Genomic DNA, 13,544 nt, shown 5'->3' with positions numbered 1-13,544 from the left:
CAGCCTACACTACAGCCTACACTACAGCCTACACTACAGCCTACACTACAGCCTACACTACAGCCTACAATAATAATAATAATAATATTAAATACACTACAGCCTACACTACAGCCTACACTATACTACAGCCTACACTACAGCCTTACACTACAGCCTACACTAGAGCCTACACTACAGCCTACACTACAGCCTACACTACAGCCTACACTACAGCCTACACTACAGCCTTACACTACAGCCTACACTACAGCCTTACACTACAGCCTACACTACAGCCTACACTACAGCCTACACTACAGCCTACACTACAGCCTACAGCCTTACACAGTTACCATGGTTACAGGACAAGGCCAGGCCACCGGGCCAGTGAGCTGGTGAGGCTACGCATGAAAAGCATATCGGTGCGGTGCGCATATCGGTGCGCTCGCTCGACGCTTTTGTCGATCCTGGCCTGCATAAGTTCTCAGTAAGTAATTAGTTGGAACTTCAGCATTTGTTTGGCCCGAAACAAAAATTAATGTTATGATGCGCAAAGCGCACCACGCATCATTCGTTGTATTAAATGCGTGGTGCTCTGTGCAGTATATAAGGTAGCTCTATTCGAATCATGATTGAGCACTCTGATAGTGTTATCTACAGTGCCGGTGGACTCAAATAATTAATTGATGTGGAAAGCCAACGTGATTTTTTGGCATGCGCGGCTAGAGGAAGCCCTACACGATGCTACTAGTCTACGAAATCCTACAGGTAACTGCTTGCACGTCACGTGGGTGACAGTCTACGAAGCCCTATACTAGTATACTGCAGCAGTACCATGACTCCATGACTCATGAGTACATGCTACAAATACGTGTATGCCAAAGTCCATAACCTCTTGTATTGCTTGTAAGTTGTAGTTGTACAGTGCTGGCAACTGATATACGACCCCCCTATCGGTACGCTAGCCGCGTTAGCGATTCGTACGAGACGCTAGATGGTCGGATTTAAGTTGCCAGTACTGTACCTTGTATTGGTGCATGGCTTAGCTACATGTCGAAGTTTACGCATATGCTCTGGCATACCCGTGTGAGTAATGAAGAATTTTTTTCGGTAAATCTTTTGGAACACCTGTCATCTGTGCCTGGGCCAAGTCCCAGCCTCGTAGAACCTAACTGAAGTGCTGCTATAACGCCTTCAAACACCCCCTACTTCGAGCAAAAATGAGACGAAATGCTGACTGCTGATTGTTCAAGCTGGCATTTTGGAGCACGTGCGACGCCCCCATCTACATGTAATCGACGCTTTTCCACACAACTATAACCCCTGATTACCTATAGGGCTTGCTCAAGCCGCGCAAGCCAAAAAATCACGTTGGCTTTCCACATCAATTAATCATTAGAGTGCACCGGCTCTGTAAATTATCAGAGTGCTCAATAATGATTCGAATAGAGCTATCTTTTACACGGCACAGAGCACCACGCATTACAACGAATGATCCACAAGTACTTGTATAAGTACAAGTAATCCGCGCTCAAGGGGATATAATAATAATAACAATAATAAATTAACGAAGGTAAGTTTTAGGTCGAAAGTACCCACGCAAATACACACATCCAGTCAACTGAGGCACTTGTAGTTCCTTGGTCCTTTTTATTTATTTTTAAATTATCCTTGGCTGTACATCTGAGTGCAGACCTAATACTTACATGTTCCTCTTTTTTTAATATTATACGCCTACGACCTCTTCTACACGTAACTAATGACCCAAAGGCAGACCACCTATTGTGGGGTCCTTCACATTTAAGCCCGAGTCTATTGTCATAGCAGAGCGCCTTTACAATTATACCACACGCCGACGACTGTGCTGCCAACCACCGGCCGCAATGTGACGTCACGTAGCGAAGGTACATGTATATAAACCCTAGGTTTGCTACAGTCTCCAACTAGTTCTCCAGGATCAGTGTCTGTCACCGGTTGGTTTTCTAGCGTCTTCCCTCAAACACCTTGCTTCCCACCAGAGATTGATTATTTGCGTGCCTGAGTAAGTTGCCGTCTTCCAACAGATATCAGAATCAGGTTCTCTCTGTATAGATCCCTCTAGCGCCTTGCTAAGTATCGTCCTTGCCGAAGAGTTGGGATTTATTCGATTCTAGGTGTGAAGTCGGCCGCGAATTGTGAAATTTACTGTAAGTATCTGTTTGTCTGTCTTCCTTCTTTCAAGCTGTTTGTCCTATATCTCTATCTGTACCCCTTGTCCTCTTTCTCCCTCTCTGCCTTCCGCTCTGTCTTTCTCTCTGTTCCCCTTAGCCTTTCACTCTTTATTATACACTCCCTCTCTCACTATTATTCTCCCTTTGAGTTTCTCTCACTCTAAGCCTCTCTCTCTCTATCCCCCTCTCTCTCTCTCTCTCTCTCTCTCTCTCTCTCTCTCTCTCTCTCTCTCTCTCTCTCTCTCTGTCTTTCTCTCTGTGCTTCTCTCTCTCTCTCTATCTCTCTCTCACACTCTCTCTCTCCCTCTTTCTCTCTCTCCTCTTTTTCGATACTCTCTCTCCTCTTTTTCGTTACTCTCTCTCCTCTTTTTCGATACTCTCTCTCCTCTTTTTCGATACTCTCTCTCCCCCTTCCTACCGAATCGCTCTCTCTCTCTCTCTCTCTCTCTCTCTCTCTCTCTCTCTCTCTCTCTCTCTCTATTTCCCTCTCCGCCTTTCTCTCAGACTTTTTCTCTTTATTTCTCTCTCTATCTCTTTCTAACTCTCTCTCACTATCTCATTCTTTCTTTCCCTCTCTCTCTCTCTCCCTTTGTATTTCCCTCTCTCTGTCTCGCTCTTGGTCTCCCTGTCACTCTCTGTGTCTCTGCTTATGTCGCTATGTCTCTGTTTCTCTGTCTCTGTAGCCTTATCTCTTTCACTCTCTTTCTCTCTCTTTTCCCCTCTGTATCAGAGCTCTCATTGTCCATCACGGACCGGAGACCACCTATCCCTTATTCCAATATCTAGTAGTGTCTGCTTGGGTCCTCTCGTACGCATATCTGCTAGTGCAACAAGAAAGGACTGAGGAAGCAGCTAGCGTTCCAAGTGAAGAGTTTACCTTCGTGTTGACTCAAGCTAATGACTTAGGTCCTTCAGAGATCATACCAGTCACTTGTCATCATGGTCATGACTAAGGAATTCAGTTGTGGCCAGGAAATTGCACACTCGCAGGGTGAAAGCTGCGAGGCCAAACAGAAAAGAGTGTGTAGAGCCGTGATCAAGAAACGCTGAGTTCTACCGACAACATTGGTTAGCTAGGCGCGGCGAATTCTTGTTGATGCCAGGACCCCAGTTCACCAGTACCTCAAGGACATATCTTGGTCGACATGCACCAGCGGGTTGAGAAAAATGACCAAGGTGGCTTGGAGAAAGGACGTCTTCTCCGCATGTCTTTGCCGGCATCAAACAATAAGATTTGCTTTGGCTCTAGCCTTTCGCTGTGCAGACTTGACCAGGGAGTCGTACAATACCAGTAATTTAGGACTCGACTGAACATCGTGTACATCGATCAGCATGAACTAGGGTGCGTAGCCGCTATGACTGCACAAACTCTGGTTTCGGGGGCATCGTCATATTTTCAAAATGAAGGTTGACGCTTATTGAATTTTGTATGGTCGTGGTGAGCCATGAAATTGGAAATATAAGGAACAAATAACATGACTGGATACAGGTACCTCTGCACATCTTACGTGAAAAATTGAAAGGAATATCTTTGCCCAAACCGGAGTCATGAGGCTACAAAACTTACATCGACAGTTCCATCTTGCGCCACATTTTTTTATAATGTTGGCGTTGAATCATTTGTGTTTCTTTTCCACAAATAATGTTTGAACAACAGATGGCTCAAGTCGGTAATGATTGCTACTTCTTCTACTACTCGAGCTGCAAGAAGGGACGCACTTGTCCATTCCGACACAGTGCACCTGCACTTGGCAAGGAAGACGTCTGTCAAGATTGGGCCAAAGGAAGCTGTATTGTTCCGAATTGTCCACGTCGCCACATGGCAATACATGTAAGTATAGCCAGCCTGGTTGGTTGCTTTGCCTGCACACTCTCTTGCCTTTTTTTCTGGTAGGGTCCAGAAACTGACCGTGGTTGGTCCCCTGGGCCATGGGGAGGGAGAAAGATCCAAGTGCGATCAGTATGTGTGGCACGTGGTGTGAGCTGCCTTTGGAGTGGAAAACTTGCCAGCGCCTTCTAGGTTTACCCAGGTCCCATAGCTCAGTAGTTAGAGCATGGCTCATGACAAACAAGGTCCCGGGTTGGAGTCCTGGTGGGTCTCGCGATTTGTTTCTCTTTTCAGGCAGTTAACTTCCCCAACTGATTCCTTCAATTATTATTATTATTATTTAAAACTCGGATGTTGAGCCATAAATAAATGTAGAAAGGTAAAGGACATTATGGATACGAGTTTAGAGTAACTCTCCATCTCTGTAACTGGATACTAACGTTATAATACAGTCAGAAAGTGCAATAGCTAGGCACAAAACTGACAAGAGTACCGAGACATTCGACGTCCTGACACCTAGCTTCAACACATTTCCGTAGCGCTAACCGAGCGCCTTCCAACTTGGAAGGTTCAAGGTTATGAAAAGACCAAAGAGGGGAAGGCAAGCGGAACGAAAACGAGCAAAAGCCACAGTCCCTACGGAACAAAGAATGTCGATTGTTACTGGACGATTACGAGACCAGTACGATATTTGACAAAGTGGTCTTACTACAGTTCGAAGCAGCAAAGCAGCACACCACCCAACTTGGGTGGGTCATAAATAACGAAGATAAGTAAAGAAAGGGAAAGCTTTGCGAAAACGAATTGTACAAGCCGAAAGCCAAACTCCTACCGTAAACCTCCTGCATGACATTGTGATGGACTAGTTGACTACAAAACAAGTTGTTTCACACGACGTTCGAATATTCAAACAATCAGCTGATGTTTACGCCAACTCTGATGTATTTTGGAGCCGAGGGAAAAGCTTACCAGGCCGCAAAAACGAGCTGATTTGGGGAAAGTCTAGTGCGTGGTGATGCATGCTGAGTTTCTTTGTTTTCGATGTGGTCTTGGTGACTGTGTTGCAGAAAGACCGTGGCCGCATGCCATGCTACTGGGAGTCTCAGCGAGTGGGGTGTACCAAGCCGTTCTGCCCATTCAAGCATTTGAAGCCCCGTCCTGATGCGCCTCTTCAAACTGGCCAAGTACAACTTACTACGACTGCACCCCAAGGAGATACAGTCAAAGGTAAGAATTTGCTGTTTGCTGTAAGACTGTACTTAGCCCTTTTGCCAATGATAGCGTGTGTATGAGGTGCTTTTTGAGTACATAGAAATCTGCACCGCAAAATGGCTGCTACACTTCTTTAAGTTGTATGAAGCAAGAAGGCCCATTTCACCTGAATAATTAATATAATAAAACAAACATGTTACACGTCCTTGGTACGGAAAAGGCTGCGGGAGTTGCGTTTTACCGGTTACTTGCGTACTCTTGCTCGTGGTGAGCGCAATGTTGCTGGATGTGGCGTATCCACACTGCTTGCCAAGCATCAAGACAATCCATCAAAGGCATCATTGATGCTAACCCTTACTGTCCTATCTACTCTTTAGGTGGACCAGCGCAGGTGCTTCCACCTGATTTCAAGTTGCTGATAGCCATACCGGATGACAGCAGTGCACAGCGCAGCGCTACCATCCGGACTATTGGCAATTCTAAAGAAAGACTGCGACACGCCCGAACACAAGGGGTTTCCACCGACTCAACTGCCGCTGACTCCAGAATGGATATGAGAAGAGCAACTCGAGCAAGGAGCCGATACCATTGGGTTCATGCTCGCGATCAGCTAAATCAACAGCATAGATCTGAAACTGCAAGGCGTGGTCCAGGTGCTTTGTTACCCACGAAAAGGAAAGCATCTGTTCAGCAAGAAGTCCAAACAAAACCGTTAGCCAAACGACGCAGGCCTGAGGTACTGTATCCATGTACATCCATTGGTATATCAATGAATGAGTTGTGTGTGCGTTCGTGTGTGCGTTCGTGTGTGTGCGTGTGAGTGTGTGTGTTTGATTGTGTGTGTGTATGTGTGTGTATGTGTGTATGTGTGTGTGTGTATGTGTGTGTAGGTGTGTGTGTGTATGTGTGTGTGTGTATGTGTGTGTGTGTGTGTGTGTATGTGTGTGTGACTGTGTGTAACTGTGTGTGATGTGTGTGTGTCTGTCTGTGTCTGTCTGGCTGTCTGTAACTGTCAGCGCATGCATAACTAACAACTATATTCACTGCTTTATAGTGCTTCGTAATATGTGTAATGTCCTGCAGCTGGTTTACATGTTGCACTGCCTTAAATCATCAGCCGATGCAAGGCCTCTCAGATGTTTTACATTTCTCTTTTTCTCCCTCTTTTTCTCTCTTTCTCTCTCTCTCTCTCTTTCTGTCTCCATTCTTCTGACGGCTTCATAGCCTGTTGCTGTTCCAGCGTCCCCACAACCGTCCACCGCTGCTGGTCTTCGCATCAAGTCTTTAGATGAAATCCTGGCTGAGAAACGCAAGCATCACGAGACCATAAGTGACAGCACTGTATCTGAAGAAGACACCTGTCAAAGAAGACCGGCCGATTCAACCCGAAAGGAATCACCATCAGTAGTTTCCAGTTCAGCAAGCAAGAATGTATGTAGTCCAGTACTGATTACTGGACCTACCAAGAGTTCCACTCCAGCGACACCACCTGCTAAGATAACAAGACTCAGCAGTCATTCTTCTGGTAAGTTGCATTGCTGATCCTGATATTAGAAATGTGCTTGAAGACATTAATTTAGATCTGTTGTCCTTTCCTGTGCCTTTTCATAAGCGATATCTTTTTCTTGTTGTTTATATGTGTGGCCCGGCTTGGCATTTACTGTATGGTCTTTGGGATATCTGCTAAACCTCTCGTTACATGTGGATAGTGAATTCTGCTGCCTTCTCGTGTAGCAAGACTATTTGCTTCAACACGGCTGTAGTGTGCTACAATACAGTTTAAGGGCTTTGAAAATAGTTAGCGTTATTCCTGACGTAGGGGTTGGTAGTAGGTGATCTTGCGTGTATGATATGTATGTTCCAGCATTCTATGGCTAATGAGATGCTATAGTCTGGCTTGATCCATTGTAAATATATTAATTAATAATATGATATTCTTGCTTCTTCATCTGTACTATTCAGCAAAGAAGGAAAGCCCAGCCACTACGAAGGTGTCCCAAAGTGAAGGAAGTGAAGTTACTTCCACTGCTGATACTACTACTATGAAGTCCGATGCCAAGTCTGAATTTGATTGGTAAGTGCTTGTTACGGGCTAATTCTCATCACACTGTGCCTTACATGCCATGCGTTAATGTGTCCGAGTTTTCACACTGCACATTTCTGGATTCATGCAGCGAATCAAATTTGCATGGATGCAGCGGATTGAATTTTCCGTATTTCATAGGCAACTGTATGGTAGGTCTGAACTACTCATCGCCGACCGCTTTAGAAGGTGCATGTGCACTTTGATCCTCCAGGGTGATTGAGGTCCTATGGGTGTGAAAATTTCAGTCTACCCGAGTCCCATGCTAGACGTAATTTTTCTTTTAATATTCCGTCATTTTTGGGATTTAATTATAAACATGAGTGGTGCAGTTATTACTACTGCAGTTACAACATTGTAGTTTGAGTATATCACATCCAAGACATTCCCATAGCAGTATCTGAATGTCCCTTCGTATTGTCTTACCGGCTGTAGATAACTTCTTATTCTTTTGACTGTTCTAGGCTCGATGACATCAACCTGCTTGATGACGATGCATTTGAGAAAGCAATGAGAGAATTTGTTGGTGACGTAACCTACGTCGACTTGAATAAGCCAGACCTTGACGAAACAGTCAACAGCGCCGATCTACTCCTGGAAGCGGAGCTGATGATTTAGACTAAGAGAACTGTTGTGTATTTCCACATTACGCAGTGTGCTCACCATTTGCTATGCCTACATCATGCCTAATCGCCATTGGGGATATACACCCGGTTTTTTCCCTCTCTACTGCGTCCGTCGGCGCGAGGGTTTTTTCCCGGCTGGCTCGGTCCAGGAAAATTAACCTGACGGCCCCAAGTGGTTTTGCGTCATGCCCTATTTCAGCTATCCGCTGGCTCACTTATTTGGGCATCTTCGCCTAATGCTTGATTCTTATTACTAATAATGCTTTGAGCGCTGCTTGATATATCAGCATATAATGCTAATTTGAATGCTCGCTTTTCACTTTCTCGCTGTCTGTGTTGTGCAGAATCATGTGCCAACCTTTACTACATGTACATTGCATTGTCATTTCATTCAGTACAATGCAAACATATATTATTATTATGGTCATATTTTCGACAACGCTGCTCAAACTTGATATGAATCAACTCACTTACTCCGAAGCCACATTCTGCCGGTCTGCAATAGGTTCTGGCACAGCCCAGAAGTTGACGTTGCTTTGAAGGATGCTAAGGAAAGGTGCTTTCCCGGCTCCTAGACAGCAGAATACTTGTACCAAATTGGAATGAGTATAACTCAGACAAAGAACTGAGGGTAGAGAGTAATCAGTAATGCTAGATCGATATACAGTCGTCCCTCTCTAATCCGGCACTTGTTTATCCAGCACCCTTGCAAACCAGCACACTTTCTGGCAAACGGATTTTTTCAGTTCATTTTCTACGCTTTAATCCGGCACTTGAATTCCGCCTCCAGCAGCGATTTTTTGCAACAAATCACTCAAACTCTACATAATTCGATTTTCTAATCCAGCAGTTGTACATCGCAGACTGTCAGGGACCATTGTAACAAACACAACATACACTTAGGAATATACCATGCTAGTACATAGGAAATTCCTAAGTGTATAACTTATAGACCTGCATTCCACAAAGTACTTGGTTTGACACAGAAAATCCCTACGTTTTGACGTACGACACAAACATGTATGATAACATCTGGGCCGGGTTGGAGGGCAGGATTTCATAATCCAGCACCCTTGTTTATCAGCAGAAAATGCCGTTGCAAAAGGTGCCGGATTAGAGAGGGACGACTGTATATATATATATATATATATATATGAGAGAGTCATGCTTACCAATATTAACCTCGATAGCTACTTTCTTAACGAGATTCGTGGGCTGCATGCGTAGGTCTAATGAGAACGGAATGCAGTAAAACCTGTCAAGGCGACCACCTGTTCTAGAAGACCACTGCAACCAGGACCAATGGGTGCTATTTCCAGTCAATTGACCCTGGACAAGGCGACCACCTGGTGACAGAGACCACATTTTGAAGTTCCCTTATGCGGTCGTGTTAGACAGGTTTCATTACTACGCATAGGCGGCTAATGCTACCATTATCAGTAGAATTATATACTGGTTTTAGTAAACTAGCACCGCCGAGCACAAAAGTGGCATAATTGCAGCAAACTGGCATTATGGGTGCTTTTGATGCCGACTACTGAACTAACAGACTAGCCAAAACTGGTCACAGGTGCAGTCCGCAGCGCTCTGAGGCGTGGTGTCTCCAGCAACATATGAATCATGGACTCCATCTGTTCCCATCTATCTAGCTATATCCAGCACTACTACAATCAACATGCTTGAAGTACATGTATGTACCTGTAGGTGAACATGGTTCAACATGGTTCAACATGGTTCAACAAGGTTCAACATGGTTCAACATGGTTCAACATGGTTCAACATGGTTCAACATGGTTCAACATGGTTCAACATGGTTCAACATGGTTCAACATGGTTCAACATGGTTCAACATGGTTCAACATGGTTCAACATGGTTCAACATGGTTCAACATGGTTCAACATGGTTCAACATGGTTCAACATGGTTCAACATGGTTCAACATGGTTCAACAAGGTTCAACATGGTTCAACATGGTTCAACATGGTTCAACATGGTTCAACATGGTATGCTTGTCCAATACTAGGCGAAAATCTGGCAACAATGATGACTGTGATTGTGTTGTTGCGCTGGTCAAAATGCTACAGAGTACAGTATTCTTGCAAGCTAGTCAGCTACCACTGCAGTAGCTACTACAGTGTATTACAATACCTTCTAGGTTTGACTCCCACTGTAAAACGGTAAACTTCACCGCACAAAATGATGGCTATTTTGAGTGAAAAAAAGTGATATTAGCCACCTTAGTAGTAGTAGTAGTAGTAGTAGTAGTAGTAGTAGTAGTAGTAGTAGTAGTAGTAGTAGTAGTAGTAGTAGTAGTAGTAGATTTTATTATTTTACTAGGGGAGTCCCAACAGGCGTTGCCTTTTTACTGGGAACCCGAGGTGAATTTTTACCATGTTTACATACAGAGTAAGAGACGGGGCCTGACGGCAGTCAGTGGGAAGAGCATTCCATCTGTCTGCCGCCAGGAAAGAAATAGAACGCATGCCATATTGCGTAGAAACAGGCGGAAGAACTAATGCGCGCTGTGCCTGGCCGCGCGTGCGAGCCTGGTGTCCAGGCACAGCAGCCCTAAGCTGGAACAAGGATTGGAGAAGGGGACTAGCAAGATGTGGGGTCAAGCAGCGGTACACGAAAACATAGAGTTTAATATTTGTGCGCTGTTCAAAAGAATAGAGATGATATTTGCGGAGAACAATTTCAGTAGACATCATACGATCAAACCCAAAAACTTTCTTCATTGCTATGTGACTGACCGTCACGATTTTATTGAACAGGGTGGCGCTGAGACAGTGCAGATAAGCGTTACTGGCATAGTCGAGAGTCGATTGCACAATGGATAAATAGAACGTCCTCTTCGCTTCAGGTGTTAGGTTTTTTCGGCCATGTCTGAAGGCGGCAATCTTGCCGAACACCGCACCGCAGACCTTCTCGACTTGCGGCTGGAAGGTGAGATGCTCGTCGATGAGTAGTCCGAGATACTTCACGGTGGCTGCAGGGGTGAGGGGCTTGCCTTTACAAACTAGGGGGATTGGTAGATGCGGCACAGGTTGGCGTGGGCGCCGAAGGACCAGGAACTGCGTCTTGTCAGGGTTCATGAGAAGTCCTTTGTCATCAAGGTAGAGCTCCAGAGCGCTAAGGTCATCCTGAAGCTTTCGCAGCATGACAGAGAGGTCCGTTCCAATGACGAAAAAGGCGATGTCGTCGGCATAGAGCTGAGAAATACTGTTCCGAACAATCTGTGGAACCTTGCGGATGTAGACGCAAAAGAGGAGGGGGCCAAGGACGGACCCTTGCGGAACTCCCCTGGTGCAGGGCACAGTCCCACCACGCTCCCCATTGACCACGACTTGTTGACTTCTGGAGGACAGATAGTCCGCGAACCACTTCAGCACCGAGCCGCCTAGCCCTACGTCAGCCAGCTCGTTGACCAGTTGTTGATGCTGTACACGGTCGAAAGCCTTGCTCATATCTGCGAACAGTATCGCGCATCGCTGGCCATTGTCCAGTGCTCTTGTCCACCTGTCTATGGAAACAGCGAGGGCATCTTCGCAACTGTGCTTTGGACGGTACGCAAACTGCTCCAGCGGCAAGGCGGACAGCTCTGGGTGGTCACGGAAGAATTCAGTAATCTGCCGGTGGACAACCTTCTCCAATATCTTGGAGGCAGTAGATCTTCCTTCCACTTTAGTTCTAGTGACGTGATTTAGCGGGAGCGATCAGGTATGGATGATGACGGACGTAGTTGGGATGGCGACAAGTCTTATGAAATGGGCCAAAATGCCTGAAAATGTGGCAGAGTCGGAACAGTGGGCTGAAATTGAACCAGAAAAAAATCAAAAATCGAAAGGAGCGGGAATATCGCGCTGAAGATCATTTGAGCAGATCTGAAAGTCAATGCAAACTAGGACAAGAGTGAGTCAAGGATAATCTACGATGGTGCGTATCAGCCCTGCCGCTAGAGTTACGGAGTTTCCTCAAGAGTTTCTGACGATCTCTACGGGAAAGTTGTTTTGTTAAGCCTGAGTTTATCACCTTGTAATGATGCCAACGTGATGCAAAAAAGGCAAAACGCCTTTTGAAATGCTTCGGAGCGACATTGCCGCAGTAAGCAGCAGAAGGTGGCAGACATAGCCAAAATATCGAAAAAAGGTTTAGCATCTGCTTCGTCATCGGCTTCTTGCGGTTCTTCGGCGCCGCCAGCAGTCGTTTGGAGGCCTGGACTAGGTTCCGAACCTGTGCGTTGTCTGTGGGGTCCGGTAGGCCTCGCACCTTGTGCGACCAGGCCAACGCGCAAATAGCGGATGTTATTGGTGACGCTGTCCGTGCCTCCTGGAGCAGCTTCACGACATACAAACATATGTGCCAAGACTCGGCTGGTACGCTCGGAATCTCTTGACTGCTAGCCCACTCTTGCCAGCGCTGAAATGTCGACAAATACTTGGTCACTGTTCCCGGTGCCCTACTCGCCAACATGACTTCTGGAATCTTCCTGGATAGGTTCACGAGCTCCTGGGTTGGCTCCACTTGAACCGCCCTCAGCTCTAGGCATGAACACAAGATCATAACGTGAGGCGCCTGTCAACAGAGTCATCAGCATTAGCGTCGGCTTCCGCATCTGCAGCAGCTATCAGCATCACTTGAAGAGCATTATACAACGGCATCAGCAGCAGCGTCTGCCGAGCCCTGAGGGCTACAACATCGTCATCGACATCACCAGCAGCAGCATCCGTCCACCCTGCGGATTATGACATTGTCAGCAGCATCTGCCTCCTGCCCTGCAGGCAATGGTGTTCCCTGAACACCAACATAGGACAATGCCTCTTGCACCGTGCACTCACATATGCTCGCGCCACAAAACCACAGCAATCGTGTCAGTACGCAAATCAGCAACAGTTATTCTTCATGCACACTCTTAAAGCCAGCATTTCTGTATAATATTGCTTGCCCCCCCCCCCAGCAAGTTGTAAGGGCAGGTACCTTCCAGAAATGTGTTTTCATCATGGGGTAGCACCAAAACTCCTTTTACAAATTTCCAGCTTTGCCTCCCATGTAATTTTGGCCACCTATCCACTGACACCCACTTAGGCACGACCAGTGTGCCATGGCCGCAGCACATTTTTAACATACTCAAAACCCTGGGTATTAGGTGGAACGGAGGTGTAAGCCACACCGTTTCCATTGACCAATCAACCGTAAAGGCATCGATCGCATAACATCCCGGATTCCACCACCTTGAACAGAAACGCTTTAACTGTTTCGTCCTCAGACTCGCAAAGCAATCTAGCGTATGGGGACGCTCGATTTGTTCAAAAACAGCCGGGTTTAGCCACCAATCATCTGTGTCAACTATTTTCGAATAGTAGTCCGCCAGTTCATTTTGTTCTTTGGGAGCCCATTCGGCAATCAGGCGGATTCCGTGCTTCATGCACACCTGGAGGATTCGCATGGCCTCCCTTTGCAAATGCTCCCTTCTGCTGCCCACCTGGATAATGTGCACAGCTGCCTGGTTATCGCTTCTGTGAATGCAGATACCTCCTTCTAGTTTGTGTGCTAATGATTCAAGCACCAACGCGATTGCTCTCAATTCTCTCCACGTGGAGCTT

The 13,544-nt window shown here is 46.1% G+C and overlaps 1 protein-coding gene across 1 annotated transcript; it reads left to right on the top strand.

The window, feature by feature from the left end:
• The first annotated feature begins 1,938 nt into the window (after nucleotides 1-1,938).
• On the top strand, nucleotides 1,939-8,535 carry LOC135810936 (uncharacterized). The gene is made up of 7 exons (XM_065324315.1): nucleotides 1,939-2,168; nucleotides 3,850-4,023; nucleotides 5,088-5,247; nucleotides 5,610-5,968; nucleotides 6,457-6,757; nucleotides 7,195-7,306; nucleotides 7,780-8,535. Exons 2-7 carry the CDS (start codon nucleotides 3,850-3,852, stop codon nucleotides 7,931-7,933), a joined length of 1,260 nt encoding a protein of 419 aa, XP_065180387.1. The 5' UTR covers nucleotides 1,939-2,168; the 3' UTR covers nucleotides 7,934-8,535.
• The last annotated feature ends 5,009 nt before the right edge of the window (nucleotides 8,536-13,544 follow it).

Source organism: Sycon ciliatum, chromosome 2 (genome assembly GCF_964019385.1).
Source record: "Sycon ciliatum chromosome 2, ocSycCili1.1, whole genome shotgun sequence".
Lineage (NCBI taxonomy): Eukaryota > Metazoa > Porifera > Calcarea > Leucosolenida > Sycettidae > Sycon > Sycon ciliatum.
This window is presented reverse-complemented; position numbering and strand designations above follow the sequence as displayed.

Bases quoted from the DNA above. Each gene is read 5' to 3' on its own strand.
- LOC135810936 (XM_065324315.1), top strand. From the start codon at position 3,850: ATGGCTCAAGTCGGTAATGATTGCTACTTCTTCTACTACTCGAGCTGC. The intron at 5,248-5,609 runs GTAAGAATTTGC...TCTACTCTTTAG, and splicing joins CCAAGGAGATACAGTCAAAG to GTGGACCAGCGCAGGTGCTT. The intron at 6,758-7,194 runs GTAAGTTGCATT...TGTACTATTCAG, and splicing joins ACTCAGCAGTCATTCTTCTG to CAAAGAAGGAAAGCCCAGCC.